General features: G+C 38.7%; 2 protein-coding genes across 7 annotated transcripts in view; one reads left to right on the top strand and one right to left on the bottom strand.

Moving 5' to 3' along the window:
- The window catches only part of Myo10A (Myosin 10A), a 149,990-nt gene that overhangs the window by 17,218 nt on the left and 111,724 nt on the right, over window positions 1–21,048 (top strand). The window lies entirely within an intron of this gene.
- LOC105673773 (homeobox protein unc-4-like) overlaps window positions 7,698–21,048 on the bottom strand; it is a 32,182-nt gene continuing 18,831 nt past the window's right edge. Inside the window, exons 2-4 of the mRNA XM_012369638.2 lie at window positions 14,774–14,946; window positions 10,279–10,482; window positions 7,698–9,772 (exon numbers count right to left, since the gene is read on the bottom strand). Of these exons, the coding sequence (XP_012225061.1) occupies window positions 9,113–9,772; window positions 10,279–10,482; window positions 14,774–14,946 (1,037 nt within the window). The 3' untranslated portion in view covers window positions 7,698–9,112. The remainder of the gene's footprint in view (window positions 9,773–10,278; window positions 10,483–14,773; window positions 14,947–21,048) is intronic.

The following is a 21,048-nucleotide window of genomic DNA, read 5'->3' as shown; positions in this document are numbered from 1 at the left end:
AAGATATTACATAAACGTTGCGGATCATTAGTCGCAATAAAAACAGTGCCGACTCTGTAATTTATACATAATCATGCGAGGAGATTTCTTGAAAATTACTTAACAAGCGGATTAATTAATATGCCACATGCAATTTCACATTAAATTTTATCAGAAATTTGCCAGTGCAATATTTTTGTTTATCGAAACGTTGAGTAAATTAATTATTATTTACTGCATACATATCTCGACAACTATTGTAAGCTTGTTGTCACAAATAATCATAGTGTTTATATTCTCATGAAGGATATTGTGTTAGAAAACAGACGTCAAATCTGATCGATTGATGAATCGAAGGCACATGATTACGTCGTCGGCTTCGTTCGACAGCTGTCGGTTATATCGTGGACCATTTTAATTGAAAAAAAGTCGTAGCGGCGGAGACGAGGAGGCATCAATTTGCTCGATTATCCCGACCGGGTTAGCAGAACGCGGGTAGAGAGGAGCATGGCGCGGGGAAGAGAAGGAAAGAACGGGCCTGGCAGGTCGGTCCCCACACAGACCTGGGATAGAAAACCTACTATAGATTATCAGGCCTGTTATTATGACGGAGAGCGGAGGTTTTTTCGGGACTAAAAATTGGTTTTTAATGCCGGGTTCGTCGCTTTCTTGTGGCCGCAGGGCCCCCTGTTGGTAATAACTATATTATCGGACCCTGTGACCACGCGCTTCAGGCTCTGTGCATGCTATACAGACGGCTCGTATAGGACGACACGAAGAGACGCACGAAAACACTCGAACGGCCTTGCGAGATACAATGTAACTAAAGAATATTCGAGACATGTGAGCCGCTGTAATGCGCTGTAAGGCGCAGGAACCCCGTTCGGGATTCTACCTGGTCTCCGTTTTTTTAAGGCGATCAACTTACGGTGAATATATATATGTATATCTATACTTGATGTAAACTTAAAATTTAATGCGACGATATACAGCTTCTTTTTTCCTTTGGAAAAATAAAGACACCAAAATTCTCACAATAATGAAAAAGTGCCGCGCGAAATCCAAAAAAATTTAATCGTCTCGCGATGAATGATTTTCGCGAAGAATTTTTGCTTCATAGATTTGCCATAGGACTCGCTGATCCAACAGCGCTTCGCGCTTGAGATGCAACAGTAACGCCTTTCGCAACAGCGGTGGTTTCGCGATCTGGGTCGACCCATTGTTGCGAATCCCTTCCCCTTTCCGCCGTCATCCCGCTTTGCCTCTCCACTCCCTCTCTAACCCTTCGATCCTCCTTTTGGTCGGTGATCCCTTTGTATATGGAGCGGGCGTCAGTTGTTCGAGGCGATTTATTATGAGAATTATGAGGGGCTCGCGCTCTCGCGGTGGAACTCGGGGTAGTGCTCGAGGAGGTGCTAGTAAGAGGCGGTACTGCCTCGTAAACCTTAGATTTACTTCTGGCTGACCGCCATCAAAACACTATGCACCACTACGCAGATCTGTTCCTCGTGTTTTGCAGAGTGTGTCTGAGATAGGTATCGCGATATTGCCGCGAACATAGTCGATTGCGGCATCGACAAAGAAACGGAAAAAAAAATACCCGGTTCTTCTATTTTTTTTCCCCTCGTCCAATCTTTTCTTCGTATATTTGAAAATATTTGTTAAAAAAGTTGCTGAGTGTTTAAGCGCAGGAATCAGGTAACTGAATTTTTCTATAGTTCGCTAACAATCTAAAATTAATGGTGTTTTCTTTTTAGACTGTGTAAATTAAATAATTTTTTACACAACAAAGATTGCTTTTCTCATTACGTAACATAAATTTGATCTGTTCAATTTTGTAAATATTTGTTTTGCTGCTTAAAGAGACATTAAATACATTAGATCGCATAGGCGATAAATTATTTGTTCATTAAAACAAGTAAATTGGCAAGCCTTGTTGCAAATTTACAATTCTATTTCTTCAAAGACACATCTTCTTGATCATAAGCCCTTCGTTAGGGTTTCCGAGAAAAAAGTATAACGAACGTAGTAAAAGAAAGTAGGAGTTGAGAGATTCATTCAATGTTGCCTAATTGGCGACAGCGATTAGGACAGTTCTCTTACATATTGGCAATGTGTAGAAAAATCATTTCCAAGAAGAAGGGACTGCGTCAGCAGGTGTTTAATAAAATGGTGCCGACGGATAATCCGGTCGCTCGTTCGAGGGACATTCTCTGTAAATGGCAATATTTCGCGCGCGGCATCCTTTTGCGGACCGGTTTCTTCCTCATAATAACGGAAAGATTTAGCACTGGCATGACGCTCCTGTGTCCCTATCGCATGCAACATTGTGGAAAGCTCGCACGATCATTCGCATTAACATAAGACTCAATTTCATTTTGCGGCCGCTTGTCACCGTTGACATATTCGTGCATTAGCAGGTGTTGGGCGAAATTGCCGATGCTGAGGGATGATTGTGCCTTTCAGTATGACGCTTCGTGGAAATTGTATGAATTAACTGGAGAACGAAATATCGTAAGACTTTGCGAGAGATACAATGTTATTTGAGAGCTCGCTTACATTTTACTGTTAGATTCTTTACTTTTAATTTGTGTAACAATCGTAAATTTCTCTATTCTTGACATTCAAATAAACGCAAAAAAGTAACATTCATACAGTCATTTTTGCTACATGCAATTAGTTTCCGGTTCGATATTTATGAAGGATGCTAGGTATTCCGAGAGGTTGAAATGTCGTTTCGGTAGATGTATAAATGAATAGGATGTGAAGGTTTTACAAACTGGTTAGGAAAGAAGATATCATGGTGAATCATGGTGTCAGAAGATTTTTAAGAAAATCCAGTAATATATTCATAACTGATTTTCGATCGGCCTACCTTCATTTAAACTATTTATAGATTGAAAAAGAGAGTTCGATTGAAAAACATTATTTGTAAAAGATAATACATATAAATTGTAAGAATTAGTTGACGAGTAGAAAAGAATGTAATAACAGATAAAGATATAAAGTCTCTCGAACTTTCGATTTTTTTACATTCAAATTTTGTTTGTTTCAACGAAACTTGTTAAAATAACAAAATTAAATTTATTAGCCGTATCATTTTGATGCCTGATTTATCTGTATCGAAATTGCTGTAACTTTATGGCGGTTCCATATCAACTTGAAGGGTCGGACGATCGAGAATCGATTTTGGCAGAAAAGTGAATCCAACAAGCGTGGCGACCGCCCGTGAGGCATCGCAATATCTCGATCCCACGAACGAGCGTATATGTACATGATGTACATACTCTCGGGTTCGCGAACGGCTCCAGTTCACGGCTGGCAACGATATCTACCATCTTGGCGCGTACAGGCGGAGGAAAATTTGGTAATAAAATTTGTTCCCGCCAGTTAGGCCGGCCCGTTGCCAAAAGCGGCTATTAATTCTTTATCTCGCATCTTCGATCTCCTGCCAAGTACGTCCTGATCCGCCTTCGGATCCGCCGTAGATGAATGCTTTTCAATATCCGGCGGTATTACTTTTCACTCACCAAAGTTGCCAAAAACAAAGCACGGAATCCTTGATCGACGCTTAAAAATTAATAGCGCTTGTTTTTCGTAAAATCATATAAAAAAAAAACAAAGCACAACATTTTAATTGATATCTAAAAATTAATAAAGTTATGGAATCTGTTATAGTTATTCCTTCTCGACACATTAGCAGTTTGACATGTTAATAGGTATTGGTTGAAGTTTCGTGAGGTCGATCCTCGATTTTTCGAGGAACTCGTGAACTCACCGCGCGCCCCAACGCGCTGTTTCGTAGAAGTGAGAGCAGCGTCCCTTGTATAACACGAGAAACGACTTAATATGTAGGTAGAGCGTATTCCCGTACCCGGCGAGCTATGTACTCGCTCTGCACACCGATTTATGTACATGCATAATGGCGATCGCCGGGCCAAGTCGCCAGGCATTTTATGGGTCGAGCTGGCCATGAGCCCAGCGAGCTCGTAGGCTATGGTCGTCGAGCTGTCTTTGAATTGCCGATAAAACGATTCGCAAATGAATCTTCTACGCCACAGAAAACAACTTGCGAATTATTTTCTTGCGAAAGAGATTGTAAAATAAACCAAATTTCAATAATTCATATAATTCAAATAATGTGTTCTCATATATAAAGTATTTTTGAATATTTTGAAAATACAAACTGTATCAAGTTATATGGAAATTTGAAAGACTGATTCTTTTATCAATTTCAGTGTTGTAAAAAATTTGTAATTGAAACAGATTGATCTGTAGTGATAAAGAATTCTAAAATTATTATATTTTATTAAGTCGCGGAATATAGATTATTTGATTATTAACGGAAAAATCTCGTTCTTGTGTATGTTTCTGTCAGAAACATATAAGAAATATATAAAAAATTCTCTAAAATATTTAATTTGTTCGTTTTTAACGGTTCTTTTTGGCCTACGTTAAAATATAGCAGGTCTGAAATATTAATTTGCAAGAAATTATCGAACTCGCTTATCGTGATATAAAAATGCCTGAGACGCAAACACATCTGAAAGAGAATGAAAGAGGATCCAATGGGAGGACTAGGAGACCAGACAGATATTTAATCTGGTGCGGGGTGGGTAAGGCTCATCTAGACAAGGAGAGAGGGCCTTGTCAGACGAAGATCGAGCGGAAAGATAGCCAATACCTCTGGGAAATATCGGTATCGATAGGTGATCAGAGCTAAATGGTTTATGCGAGCGATCAACCTCCGACCCCTTGTAATAACCGGCAAGGAATCTGCCGCTCGATCTATTGGATCGAACTCGATCGAGTTACACCTTGGCGGAAGGGACCAGTCGTATTCTCACTCGTCCTTTCCACGAACTTAGAACGAAATTCTTAGAATGAGAAACACTCTTTCTCATTTTCGAATTTTAGTGGTATCAGCGATAAAGAATCTCTCAAATCCATATAAAAGTGTACCTTGAGAAATTCAAGGATCTGAGAATTCAAAGTGATACGCGAGACCCGGCGATACAAGATTCTGTGTTAAAGTACGGTAGCGTTTTACGACATTAGGTTCCAATGAAATGATTGCTTAAAGTTAACAGTAAATAAGACGTTTAAGATATTCCTCTCAGCTCTGCTGTCTTCATTGATGAAGATAAATTTCCAAATTTCTCTCTCTTTCTCTCTCTTTTACTCTTGCATTATGATTAGTTAGCATAACCAGGCAGCGATACACATTATCCGATCGACAATGAAGGCGTCCTCCTAATGAAAGAGAACGGCTATCGGGGATCTCGTAAATCCTCGGATTATTAATACCTGGCAGTCTCCGTGCGTGAATCCGGCAGGTGGCTGGTTAGCCTCTCTAATCGCGATCCCGGAATATAATTTACACCTATATTCCTCGGGAATCATCGCAAGAAAGCGTTAACGAACAACATCATTTTCGCGTGATTTTCAAGCACGTCGTAATTGCAGCTGTGCTTTCGCTCTTCCTCCCCGTCCATCAGTGAGAATTTAATTATAACTATTCTAATTTATTTGGTGCTTGTTTGGCGGTCGTGAGCCAGGTGTCACCTGCTCAGTCAACCTCAAATTTCAATGTCTCAATATCTCGATTTCTCCTTAATATAAACGTCGAGCACATGGCCGGTCGTTTCATTGGCAAAAAATAGCTAGCTAGAGTTTAATCGTTACTTATTTTTAATTTTTTAGATGGCTCATTACGCATCTTATCTCCAGAAGCGCTTTCACAGTCTGATGAAATAATAGAGAAACACGTTTCATTATAAATCATTTGTTTCGCGCTCCGAGAGTATTGATTCAAATAAATTCTCGCGCGAGTCAGTCAGAAGGAAAATATGTAAACGCTATGATTTCTTACGTAGACCGGCGAGCGAAGTGCAATGGGCTCGAACGGCTTTCCTACGATTATCAGCGTGAGTTGTCATGGCCAGAGAAATCCGTATAATGAATGATTCATTATACTTTATAAAATTTTGCGGCATACACACGCACAGATGTCGGCATTAATATTACAATAAGTGTTTAATGTGTTGATTATGACAAAGGTACCCTGGAAAAAATATTGAACAACAATATATATTGGTAATTTAAATTCATAATATATGTATGCTTTGCATCCAAAAACATAGAGAGTGAATAATCTACACAAGTGATTAATCTCATAATTTTAATCAGCGTACATTCTGTATTTTAATTTTTTTTTAAACTTATTAATTGTTAGAATATTTTAGATATCTGTTATCATATTCGGTGTATGTTCGCTGATTAGAAAACTATCTTGAACTCTGCTATTACAAAGCAGACATGTAATGTTGTTCGTGCATGGCGACAATAGACTGCATAGCGAAGAAGAGGAGGTAACCGCCAGGAGGATTGGCCAGTAATAGAGTCCTCAGGCGAGGGCGAGGGCAGAAAGCATCAGCCGTTTAAGCGCTGCTCCTCGTGGACGGCTAATAATATTAACTGCGTTGTGTCGCAATCGCACAATGGCCCTTTGTGGAGGCGCTCGGTCGCGCGCGCGCGCGTAAATGCTCGTAACATAAATCGCGAGCGGCGACGCACTTTATTGTCTTCGTGCGACGCGTATTACCTTCCGCTACGACTTCTCTCCTTCCGCGTCTGCGATGTCTGTCGATTTCTATTCGTTAAAATGGCGACATTATTTTGAAACTATGATTATTTGCTATTGCAAATTTGCCGCGTACTGTACATTTCGCTAATTAAAATTATGAGATTAATTATTTGTGTAGATTATTCACCGTCTCTATGTTTTTGCATGTATTGTATTGATATGGACAAAAGATTCATAAGGATCTTGAAATAAATGCAGCAAATTTCAATATTATGTAAGTTCTGCAAACTACAAACTAATGGAGTGTTAAATCATTGTAATGAGTTTGTTGAGTTTCTACTGAATATTGTTTTAAATCGTGCTTTAATTTACCGTTAATTATTCAGCGTATCTTCAATGTTTCACGTAACTGTATTAAATTAGCGTAAATCAGAAACAAGTGATAAAAGTCTTGCTAAAAAATATGGAATTTATTCGAGAAGATTTTAGAAATCAGCGACCGCGATATTTTTAACAGCGTCGGATATAAATAGCGTTGCAACTGCAATATAACAACGGAAGCGATGCTGCACTGTGTCTATGATTTATGCGCGGTTCATTGTTCGCCACGCGACGTCGACAGCGGTCGCATTGTCGTACATCGTTATTATTCTTCCAGTCGCCTTCCCCGCGCATCGATGTTAAAACGAACAAAAGCTTTCAGCGAGAGCGTCCCGACTTGTGGTGAACATAAATCGTACTCCCGCGGATTTACATAAAGTGTTGCAAACGCGAATCTTGTCCTTCTAGGTTTATTTTTCTGTGAACTTAGAATTGATTTTTGTCTACTGAAATTGCATTGCAGATGCTTTTAATTTTTATTCTTAAATATTTTGACAATCAAAACAAAACTATTTTTATATTTATCGTTTTCGCATTGTTTAATTTTAATTAGATGAACCACATTGAATTAATTAATCGTATTTATTCTAAAAATTTTTTTAACTTAAACTGATCAGTTAAAATAAAAAAAGTTAATTTAATTTTTATACTTACACTGTTTTGATGAGTCTGTCCTTTCTTCTAAATACGGTGGAAAGGAAGAAGAAAGTGATGAGATGTAAAGGGATGCAATAATTGAACGTTGGCGTGGTCTGGAGAATAAATTAATATATTTTTAATAGATATATGATAGGTACTAGTTTTGCATATCCCGGATCATCGTATGGCAACTCTTAATCACTCCTGACCATAAACCGAGCATGTAGATCAACCTTACTTATAAGGGTGGGAAGGGGGAGCAAAATCTTTGTACTGCGCCGTACTCACGCTCGTCTAAGATTTTTAAGTTTATATACAAACAACGCCGAGCAAATTTCTATCGCACAGAGGTCCTCGAGCTTTTACTCTTATTTCTTTGTGTTTCATCGCGATTCACATCGTAGATATGTTTAGTATTACACTACTGCAAATGAATTGCTCGAAAAAGTCATTCAATTTGTCCAGTCTATTTTCTTTGTATAATAGCAATGCGTTTAAATCGCACGAACATAATTTTCTCGTAATTTTCATTAACTCAGTCGCGCTCGTATGTATTAATGTAAAAAGCCGAGAACCTTTGCATTATTTCTGCTTTAAATAATATCCGTAATTAACGAACACTGGGGGGGTATCAACTACTCAAAAAAAAAATTAAGTTAAACAGACCTCCTTGCCACTATTTACATTAAATACACACGTATGCACTCGCACTCTTGCTCTCTGCTTCTCTTTCTCTCTATTTTTTTACTTTCTTTTTTCTCTCTCTCTCTCTCTCCCTCCCTCCTTCCTCCCCCCTCTCTCTCTCTCTCTTTCTTTCGCTCTCTTACTTCAAAAACGGACAACCCGCTTAGCCGGCGAATACGTCCGTGTTTATTGCACATTTTTTTCATTCTCTTCTTTAAAAGGAGATACAACAGACAAAATCAAACGCACTCGATCTACGACGGTCACGCATGCATTCGATATGTCGAACTGATATAAGTCTTGTCAATTCACGTCGATGAGATGCGATTCTCAGATTCTCGAATGTATCTCTTAGAATTCGAAAAGTCTCGGAATTGCATAATTAGAATCGCGGTTTAATTCGCGAGTTCAATTTGCGAACTTTTCCCTTTTATCTCTTTAAAATGCCATCCATCTCTATCTTTTTCATTGGTTTCCCTTAAAACAATGAATTCGTATGACTCGGGATACCAAGAATCTTAAAATGCATTCATCGAATGACGTGAAAATGTCTACAAGTACGCGAGGATATCGATGAAAACTATTGATTTCAGTCAAAGCGAGAACCCTTGTGGAAATGGAAATAGAAATTTACCACAGCTGGCTCGTTTTTACGCGATTTCTTTCAGCTGGAAAAAAATCACTTCCGCTTTCCACACACCAACTATCATTCGTTTCCGATTGTTTGCCACTTCACCGTCACTCGTAATTCTAGAAAGCCCCCGCTTAAACACATTTCACCATTGTCAAAACCGCGTCTCCCCGAATTCAGCTCATCTCAGCGTCTCTTCTCGCGCCTGTTCACTACGTCGTGGAGGGCGATGTGCAGGCCGACGAAATGGGCGACGTCGGCGACGTCGGCGTCATCGGCCTGCGTTCCGACGCCGCGCTAGTCCGGTTGTTCCCCAACAGACTGTCGATGGAGAACGGGTTCAGCCTCTTTCTCTCCTCCCTGCCCTTCACCGACAGATCAATACTGCCACTCTGGACCTCTTCTTCGCTGGCGGCCTGCCTGATCAGGTTTCTGGCACCGTTACCGGCCGGTTGACGGCCCGTTCCGACCGCCACTAGCTCGCGTCGTCGCTCCAATAGGCTCAGGCCCCAGTGGTGAATACCGGGCTGGTGATTCAGATGCTCCATCGGCGGATTCGGCGGATTCTTCCGAAGCTCGCTACTTTCGCTCGCGTTACTGTTGAGCGCGGAGTAACATTCACCGTCCACGGAACCGTCGGCCGCGGAGTCGACCCGCTCGCTTCCGCTCTCGCTACAGGAGTCCAGTCCGCCGACCACGTCAATCTCTTCGTTGGCCTCATTACCGGACGTAGAGATGTTGTTGCTTTCGTTGTTCAGGCCCAGTTGACCAAAAGAATTGCTCAGCGGACCACTTGCAGAGCCGCGACCCGACGCTGCCTCGCTACGGGACTCCCACTCGGCACGCAGCGTCGACAAATCCACTGTTATGCCCTGAAATCGAGAAATGACGGAATTATTTAAATATATAGCGATAGGCTCAAATGATAATTATCAATCAAATTAAAAAGGAGTAAAAAGAGCCGTGGCTGGTTCAACGTGCCAATTTATTATGAACAATATATAATATCAACAGACATTTCTGCCTCTCGTTAGGTTTTCCTCAGTGACGAGTTTATTTCTCAGTGTTGTAGTTTATTTATGTTGTTATTCTAAACATAATTTGCTTCTATTTGCCAGTTTGTCAAATATGGATGCATAAAATCGGCGATCATAAACTTACAAACAACATAAAAACATGGTGAACGCATTCATAAGATTACATAAGTTTTTTCTGTATATTAACAAAATTATAAAGAAATGAGAAAGGAGTGTTTTAATTTCTTTAGAAAAAACATCGAGACGCAATAACATAAACACTTTGAAATTCTTAATTGCGAGAAAAATTTAATTAAAAATTTTGAAATTAAAGAATAGTTTGAAGCGAGCATACAACTTACTTTAGCAGCGAGCTTTCGCTGCTGTCTCTCGAGAGCTTTCAGCAATTTCTTCTGTCGTCTCTCGCGTTCTTTTCGTCTCAGTTCTTCCGGTGGAATAGGTTCGCCGCTGCAACTTTGAGGGTGCGCATTGTGCGCCGGTCTCCCGGGGCCCTTCTTCGTGTGTTCCTTCTTCCGCCACTTTGCCCGTCGATTTTGAAACCACACCTGAAATAGCAAAATCGATGCAAATTGAAAAATCGCGACACTCAATTAGTTTCCCGATGTTAATCGTTGAGTCGCTTCGAGTTAAAAGTCGAGTGGCTGGTAACAGTCTCTATTGTAGAAAGTAAAGTCAGGGCACATTTGTTTCGATCAACTTTAATCATAATTACCTCAGTTTCTATTTGTTTCTAGAAAGAAAGAAAGAAGATGAGTTTAAGCAGCAGTTAACGTTAATTGACATTGATAAAAGCTCAGTGGGTCTCAATTGTAACAGGTGCTCGCCACGTCGCGTTAATTTCATAAGATTCTCCTCGAGGATTCCTTTCTGCCGTTGCTTCTACGGCGCAAAATTTCCCCGTGAGCTACTTAAATCACAACGCCGCTTTTGCGCGACGCTATCACAAGCGACACAAAGGGCGGATGCATTAAGTTTCGAAATTACAGGAAGACTCCTGTCTCAGAACGAAAGACCAACGACCCTCTCGGGTGTCCTGATTCATTGAGGACGACAACCCTTTGCTCGCGTGAACGGTCATGGCATGAACGACGATTTAGGGCTAGCGTGAGCCCACGGCGCGACCGAGGGATAGCACGGGTACTCGAGGGGTAGAAAGAGGGGTTGAAGAGGTGGCGAGAGGGAGAGATGAAGACATTAGTTGTACAGTTCGGCCGGCGAGCGGCGCTGAGCTCACGCGAGCCAAAGATCAATAGATCCCCTCGGCTCCCTGAAACACCTTCCCTGCGTTACATAGCTTTACGACTTTCTTCGACTTCGGGGTACTTTGCGAACCCCGAATAAACCCAAAGCGCTAATCTGTCTCTATCACTATCCGCGAGTCTACGTTACTCACGATTAAACTTCAGGTGATTGTAATTAATTCGATTACTTCGACGATTCTGTTAGTATTCGTCGCACGCTTGGTCTATTTAATCCTCTATCTCTCAGCGGAAGTTGTAATGGAGCTTTGAAATATAATGTAATAACAATTAAATTTTATTATTTAATAGCGTAACATACATGCGTTGTTCTTGAAGAGTAACAAAAACAACAGAAAAATAGACTCTGAGAACCAAGCGCCGAATGTCGGGGCGCAAAAGATATTATAAATTAATATAAAGAAAATTTATTAAACATTTCAGCCCAATTTCGGGCTCTTTTTAGTTTAACGGCATGTCAACAGAGAAGAAAAAGGATTAAAATCACACCGAATTAACAAAACTCATATACAGAAGTTCAAACAGATTAATTAGAACAAAATGGAGCGGTATTAATGGTTAATTAATTTGAAGAGAAATAATATCTCGCATAATATTAGTAAAACAGTCAGATAAATCATCTTATCATAGAAATAAAGTATTAAAAAATTCAAAGATACTACATAGATTTTACAAATTCACAAAAATGTGCACAACGAAATCTTTCAGTGACGAATGATGACTGTTACAAAATGAATGAACGAGAAGCACATTTCACTGATTTATTGCTACAGAAAAATCGATTTGTCGAAAGATATGTTATCATAACTTGAAATTATATCCATGAATTTTGTAAGAGACATCGTAAAGTTCGGAATTGGGCACAGCTGTGACGCATTACAAGTGCGATGCGTGGGAAACATGACTCGAGCATTAGCGTGGCTACTCGTCAGGAATTATCGGTGACTGATAGCGGTTAACAAGTTGTTTCATCCGATTATGTGTTAAGAGGCGGCCGCATTTTAACGAACTGAATAACAGTTTTCCTCTTCTCGCTACAAGCGCGTTGAGAGGAGGTGCAGATTACATTGTAAACGACCGACTGGTTAACATGCATAAAGCGTATCTTAATGATAGAAAAACTCGAAGAAGCGACGTCGTGCCGATAATCATAATCGCTGTACAAGAGGGAAGATAATGTGCATTCTAATGTAATTAATAATTGCTTCCGTCAATTAATAAACGATGTCTGCTGCCGCACCGATAAGAGTAACATCGAAGAAAAGCCGCTCGGTCGACTAACCGTTTCGTATCTTAATTAACTCTTTGTCTTGGGGTCTTTTCAGTTTTAAAATAATGGGAAGCATTTAATCAGTCATATTTTATGTAAAATACGTCAGATATTAAACGAAAACAGCTGAATATAATCATATCGTTCTTCCAAAAATATTCAGTGTTAATAAATTTAAAACTTATTCAACTTTATTCTATTCTAAATACGATTTTGCGCATGGAGTTTGCAACATTGATTTTACAGAGTGTGAACAATGGACGACAATAAAATAAATCGTGGAATAAATCGTAAAATCACTATTAATAGATACGATCAGCGCGACATTTTACAAGTTCGCCGTTTTTATCAATACCGATAAATTCGACTTTGGCGAAGTTTGTCGCCAAATGCAAATTACGTCTCGATAATAGCGATATCGTAATCGCACGAGAGATTTCTTTGTGGTGATAAATTAAAACACATGGTTTACATTTTACTTACAACCGGTTGTGACTCGCTTTCTCAAAAGTTTCGCAGACGCATGGAATACTATTTTGCAACGTGTGCAACAATTGGCGTATACTCTAAGAAATTTTGATTCTCGGATCTTCGGATCCTTCCAGCTTCTTTTGATTCTGGACGAGAGATCGGATTTTGCTGAGCGCAGAGATAGCGGAGACGATAACCCGACCGAGTGGTGACACAATGTGACACGATGTCACACAGCCGGTGCCGTCCTTTCAGAGGGACTTCCCTACCACAGGGAATAGCTCTCAGATTAGATAACATCGATCACCGCGTACGATAACCCAGCGAACGTATGTGCTGCTGCGGGCATCTTTTCAAAATATTGCAACGGCAAAGTGAACGAACGATCGATGTTATCGGCGTAATCAAATTTAAAGATGTCCTTACATTGAGAGTGCCAGCCTTATTTTATGTTTTGAATTCAACGGAGAGCACGTTGCCGTAATTTAAAACACCCCACAGTTCAGAAGTAGGCTTCTTACGAATTCCGATTTATGATTCTTACTATAACGTACATTGGATCAACAACCCTAACTCTTGAATTGAGCTTTAAATTTAGTCTGATTCTACGACATATTATGCGGATTTATCCCGCAACGGTGGCCATCAAAGATCGACGAGGCGATAGACAGGAATTTAAAGTGACTCTGGGATCGAATTTTCGAGGGTCGACAGGCGACGAGGGTTTGTTCCGGCCTCGGACCTTTGCCCCCTCACTCCGTCTCCAGGGGGTAGTTAGTCCATCTGGTCCGTTACCTTCGAGATCAACTCGAGGGTACAAAATCGACACAGATTTATCCACTCGACGATCGTCCATTTAAATAACGCCGGCGCCGATAGGACGCTATTGTTTCTTAATAACGTTTTTGCGAGGGGTACTTTTTATTTCTTCGTTTACTGCATTTTTAAATGTTCTAGTGCAATCCTTAAAAAATTATTATTCAAGACTTGTCTCCAAAATAGCAGTTAAATTGCAATTATTATTGCAAAATCAAGTGAATTTTACCCTCTCTCTTTCTCTCTAATGCATATTGCGTTGCAATATCGAACGCATGTCATTAAAACTCCAGAAAACTGGCATTAAATCTATTTCGCGCGGCCAGCCTTCTTCCGGTATTCGGACAGCTCACGCCCGCGTTCGACGAACGCAATCCAACCGAAACCTTCGACAGGACCGCGAAGGGTGGACTCTCAATTTCACGGCCGGTCGGACAGACAGACACCCTTAAAACCTTCAAGCGGATATTTATATTTATCTGCTTAGACACGCGTGTTAGGCCCCGTAAATAGCGCATGCATCCGCTCCCGCCGCCTATGCCAATGCACCTCCCCATTTTATATCTCGGTCCAACCCCTTTCAGCGTTATCTTTTTGCAGCGCACTCCTATTGCATTCCGCGAACAATTTGACACAATTGTACAATTCCACTTCTCGTTCTGTTCTTTTATTACGCTACAGTTGAAAGAGAATCACGTCATATTTATCACGGATATTTCAAAATTTGCATGTTTCTTCTATAGATTTTTTAGCAAATTTGAAATTTTAGTTAATGAGAGTTAGATAAAGAATGCTATGTTTTCACGACATTATTCTACTCAATATATTAAGAATTTTTGCCTTATATTTTACTGTTATTTTGTGTCCTGTATTTTCATTTGTCAAAATGATTCAACAGTTATTAGCAATATTTTTTAATTTTGCTTTTTTATCGTTTACAATTCACAGATGTTGTGTAATGTTGAACATATTCTACGTATTATATCATCGAAATAAATGACAATAGAAAAAGAAACTCACCGCCACACGGCTCTCTTTTAATTCGAGTCTCACAGCCAGAGCTTCTCGCATAAAAACATCGGGATAATGACTCGACAGAAAGGCTCGCTCTAATTCCTCCAACTGCCAACTGTTAAAGTTAGTCCTGCTTCTTCGTCTCTTGTTGCCACCCTCATCTGACTCCCCGTCGCAACCTGAAAGAAAACATACATATATTAAAGAAAAATAAAGCAGCAAAATAAATGAAATTTCTTTAAAAAATTTAAATACCTAAAATTCCAAAGATTGACTTAAATATAGATCATGGATCAAAAATAAAAAGATATAATAAATTTCGACAATGTTGAATGTTAAAGGCAACAATGCTTTAAATCATGAAGAATTTCATCATCTAAAAAGTTGCTCAAACATTTTGAGAAACATTACATCTCAAAGTTTGAGATTTTAAAAGTTTCCGCGGTCTCCAGCTTTGTAAATTAAATTCTCACGGATTTGGAGTATGAAAATTCTAGAGCCGAAATGAAAGCCAGATCCGAGACTTGATGTCGTAATATTTCAGCGGTGAAAATCTGCAAGGATCTCTCTGTGAGAGAAAAGATCAGAGGTCTCGAGGATTTAATGCTCAACAGATCAAAGATCTAAAGGTCCAACACGCCTATGAGCAGAAGAGTCGAGTACTCGGGTAAACGATAACGGCGACATAGGCGAACACCCGCAATTACTTAATCGGCGCGGAGCTATTGTTGCTGCGCGACGGGATCGCGTAAGTGCACGTCTCGCAGCGAAAACAAATGCAGTAGTTACGCTAACCGCCGAGCAATAATGCCGGTCCGTTGTTGTAACGGCCGACGCGCGCATTCCGATAATGAAGTTAACCATGTAGTAAAGTGTGCACTCCTCTTCAATCTTCTCCTCCGATCGAACAGCTGCACTGGGCGCACTCGCTTTCGTGCTCGCCACTTTGCCGATGTAAATCGATGAATTCGCGCGCACGCACACTTTACCAAGCCGATCGCTCTTTTTATTCGTGTGGTGTCAAGCCGAGCGTGACGCGAGTAATGGAGAGATTATAGCGGCAATCATCATTGTTAGACATAATCTAACGACATAATTTCTAGCGCGAATTCGTTCCTACGTAATTCCAGAGTCGCTCGCGGAGAGCATATTTTGCCGGGATGGATATGCAAAATCTTCAGCAGTCGGGACTTCTTACAAATTAATACTTTATTTTAAAGTCTAATCTCCCGATTATGTCAGTTCCTTCGATGCAATTAATATTATTAATTGTAAGGTATCTTTCATGTTTCCAAACTAATTTCTCAACATTTATCTTGCGTACGCTTCTTATAAAAATAAGTTTATTATTATTCATTATTATTAATGATTGAAAAAAATTATGATCGCGCGCGGGCGATAACATGCTTTCTTAAAAGTAAAGTTTGGCGCGTTTGATCGGTGGATCTCGTTGCATCCGGGCGACGAAACATTATAATTTGCGACAGCCTATCTCGTTCGTGATCGATATCGATATCGAATTAAGTACTGTATACTTTCGACGAGAATTATTATGTTCGTGCGACACGAAAATGGAGAACGACGTCGATGGAGAACGATCACGAATTTATCTTAATTTCGCACCATTTGTAATCGTGGCGCAAGGTAAACATTTCATCGAGGCGAGTGAATTTGGACCTTTACAAAGTGGATCTTACACACACATATGCACGCACGTACGCACGCGCAAAGTATACATATACGCGCGCGTAATATAATAAAAAAATTACGTCGATGTAAAAATATACGCAGAATTGAAATAGAAGATAAACATAAACAGTTAATACTGCAAGAATATGCGAAGCGTGACGACAAAATATATGTAAATAAACTATTTTTATCTTATCAATTACACAACAGCGAGGATATCGAGCTAACGCCGGATGTTCCTCGCTTATAACAATTTGACAGACAGCGGAGGGAAAGAGAAGGAGATTTATTAATACGAGTCTATTTTTTTTATGTAATATCTTTATCTGATTATCCAGCAGAAAAAGAAATTCGATGATCGCGTCAATATTGTATAAAATCTTCTTGAAGTTGATTAAAACGACGCCGTCTCGGACCGACATCCGAAGAGCAATAGCCGCGTGTAATTCACGGCGCAAGCCTGTACCGAAAATCGCTTTCCGTCTTATCTGGGCACGCGCGAGATAAGACACGCGCCGGGGCAGTACTGGCGTCCCGATATATTGAATAAACATGGAATTTCAGTGATTTTACGAGGACGATCCGCTATCCTCGGCGTATATCTTTAGCCGAGATCGGCGGTTCCACGTTGCGCGTATGCATGTTAATGGTCGGAATTGAATAAAAGATCGGGAATTATGATTGACCGGGCAATACCAGAAATTCCCCTCAGTTATCTCGATCGCGTGAGACGAAACAAAATGGAAATGCTTGATCGTGGTTGTGTCCATCGCAAAGATTGATTCTCGAGCGATTTAGTTTTTTTTGAACATAAGTCTTCCGAACTGCGAAATAACATTGATACAAAATAACAATATATTGAATTGAATCAAAAGTTTGAATTTTAGGCCAAAAACTATAATATGAAATAATTATATACAACTTTAATTATATATTTACAATTTTGCTTAATTGTTCACAAAATTGAGAAATATTATCTTATGCTTATAATACAAAATATGCAGTCGGAATACAGACATAGGATTGAAAAAAAACCAAAACTAAAAGTTTCAATACATTGACGAATTTATAAATTGCACAATGTACAAAAATCAAATTAATATAGTTTATTATAAATTCCATAAAAATTAATATAACTTATTTTAAATTTCATATTAAATTATTTTCCTGAAAATTACTTTTTTTGTACAACAAAAAATGTGTGATGTTAGTTGAAAATATCGTAAAATGCAAGATTAAAAAGATAAAATCGATCGCATCGTATTATGCATCGCAGGTTATTTCGATCTAGCTATCAAAGATAACTGGTCAATTAAGATTTACCGATGGCAGGTAGACACTGTTTGTGGATTGGCTCGAAATCGTCGTTGAGGTGGCCAAAGGCAATGAAAAATCGCAGGGCTGGGCATTAATCAGCGTAATTAGATGCTATTTATTCGCGGGCCGTCTCGTTCGCTTCGCGTCTCGCTCATTATTGATAATCTATAATCCGTAATAAGCGCTTTGGTGCAGTGGCAGGTTGAAGGATCGTCGCGAACGATAATACCTATATCGTGTCAATGCCAGCCAATCACCGCGCTCACTTGAGCCAAATTTTATAATGGAATAAGTGGCAGTAATTAATAATTATCTCCGGGCGATTGCGACAAAACTAAGGCGGGCAATTTTCACGATTAAAATATATGTGCAATTTTTTATATTATGAGATATGCAAGTTATGCAAAATTGTAAAACACATTATTAGATGCTAAAACATTCTGTTTACAAAAAGAAATAGCTGTTTGAAGTTTAGTCACTTTTTTTATTGCATTATAATTGCACTAATTTATTACATAATTATATGAAAGAAGAAAATCACGGGTAGAAGAGGGTTTCACTGTCGAGTTGAAGCGTGTCGTGGTCATATCATGGAATTAGTCGACTCATTATCATCATGTCAGGTTCATTATGCATCGAGTGCGTTACGCCGGGAGACAGCCGCTTCCCTCGTTAGAAGGAAATGCAATTCCGCTGCGAGGCGAACGCAACGAAAATAGATTAAGACGATGAATCCGCGATCAAACCGGACGTGAAAATTGTTTAACTCGTTCCCTCATAAATTATTTAGCGCGCCGCCCGCTATCATCTATCAACTTTGATAACTGCGCCCGATAATAACCCCCCCTCTTCCCCACTTCTTCCCCGCCAGGCTACGACGAGACTATGCTCGACCTCAAGTGCAACCGCGTAAATACATTTCAACTGACTTGTGCGAATATTAAAAGCGAAAAGAAAACGTGCGAATTATGCATTGATTTTGCCGAGGTCAATCTAAGACGTTCGCCTCGTGATTAAAAATCGGAGAACACGAATTAATTCCATCAGAGATTGCGGTTTAACTTAAAGTTACATAATCTAACATTTCGTGCAAGTTATAATAATGGTTAGTAGTCTTACATGGATTCTGAAAATAATATTTTGAAAATACTTGATATATTTGGACTTCGAGTTTTTTTAACAATTAATTTATTTAATTTTTCAAAAAGTTGTATTTGTATCGACTTATTTATTTTTAAAATTCTCGTAAAGATCAATTTCAAATTAAATCTTGATTAAAAATCACATAAAATCAACTAAAAACCAATGTTGTTTTTTATTTAGATGTTTGCGACTCTACGCAAATCTTTGTTTTTTGTTTTAGTTCATAGAAATGCAAATCACAAAGATCTTTCCACGAATCGCTATAAACGATAGCAACAAAAAAGCCTCATGTTTTTCTATTTTCAAAAAAATGTCAATCATGTTTAGAATTTAGGTCAGCTACTTGACTTCGTACGATCTCTTTTTATCTGTCTTAAAACTGATTATTTTGATCTGACTTTTATCACATTTAGTATTATTCCTTTTCCTTTTTCTTCAATGTTTTATGCAAATTTCTTATTTTATACTAACATGATTCTTATATTCCTAAACTCTATTATTTGTATCATGCGGAAAACATATTATTTTTAGTCCGTAGCTAAGTATAGTTTGCTAATTCTATATTTTTCTGTGATAAAATATTGTTTATACAAAAAGTATTATAAATTACTACCCAGATTTGACAAAAACAATCGAGCAATTTCGTAGTTACAATTAAATTTCTTTGTTTAAATCTGCTAGTTCAGCACGCACTAACATCAGTCAGATTCGATTGTTCAGTTTAACAACAAATCAATAAATTTAATTTTCCTTCACCTTAATATCAATGCCTTTAAATTTTTAAAAGAGCGGATTAGAGCGACGCAATCAAGCAGCGCATCAATATCGCATCAACATAAAAGTTTCACGGCAGAATTGTCCGCATTATAAATCAGGATAATAAAAATCACATGCGCGTTCTTTATGAAACGCTTAATGAAAACGTGATTCCGCAAGTATCCTGGCATTTATCCTGACATACTCGATACTTATCGCATGTTATAATAATTTCTTACAACTAATTGCAATAAATACGTTAACGACGGGTTCGGCCTTTGAACGCTATTTCATAAATGACATATACTTCCTCAAACACGATTCTTGTCTGCGATTCCAATGATAATGATCCAATTAGCGGCCGTTTTCTCGGGCGTTCCACTCTGATTGCACCGTAGTCTATCCGTTCTTTTACTTTCAGTGTCGCGATCTCGCTACTTTTTAAAAATGCGTCTTTAATACTCGGCTGAAAAGCTAATAAGGCGTTTAACGACTTACAACGCCAGCAATTTATGTCGCGTGTAATTAAGCCGACGATTCAAATTGAAACGCGCACTATATGGCCATCTTTTATGCACGCATTAAGTATCGACACATCGTCAATCAGACTAATATATATGTATCTTTATACAGTGTGCAAATGAACATTTTCTAAACTCTTATATCTGTTTGCTACATTCTGCAAATTATTTTATCATAAAATATGTATGAATATTTTACATCGAAGTATCCAGTCATCTTAAAAGTATCAGGTTCTGGAAAATTGCTCATTTTAAATTGCAATTAATATTCAAATTTGCATTTTGCACTAATTAAAGTGTTCTGCACTGAAGATTTAAAATAGAAAACGATGTCACTAAAAAGATAGACTAATAAAAACCAAGCCGCGATTGATGTGCATAAGAATAATATTCATTGAAGATATAATTTGTCTGCTTTATGATTAAACTCCAATTAAACGATCTCGCATCACAGAGATAGTAATTTTAGGGAAATTACGAAGAAAGGAAAGAATAAATAAGTAAAACCAATCCCGATTTGACTCTTATTGGTCTATTTTCTTAGTATAATGACATGTTTCGTAATACTTAATAGAGTTGTTAATTTTAAAATCTAGTTTAACTTTATTTTTGTGTGCTAATAAAAGCATCTGATAAGAGACAAGTTAGTAAATATTTGTGAATAAATTTTTATTTTGAGCCTTTAGCTACCGATTAGCTACCAAAAAGAACTGGCAAAGAAAGAACCAAACTGGAACCAAAGAACTGGCTGTGCCTTTCTTCTATTTAAATAGGTAGCATTACAACTTTTTCGCAAAATGTTTATTACTAACGATGGAAAGGTGCTAACGGTACCTAATAAATGCCTCGCGTGGA

Source organism: Linepithema humile, chromosome 8 (genome assembly GCF_040581485.1).
Source record: "Linepithema humile isolate Giens D197 chromosome 8, Lhum_UNIL_v1.0, whole genome shotgun sequence".
Lineage (NCBI taxonomy): Eukaryota > Metazoa > Arthropoda > Insecta > Hymenoptera > Formicidae > Linepithema > Linepithema humile.
The sequence above is the reverse complement of the archived record's forward strand: the minus strand, read 5'-3'. Positions and strand labels throughout refer to the sequence as shown.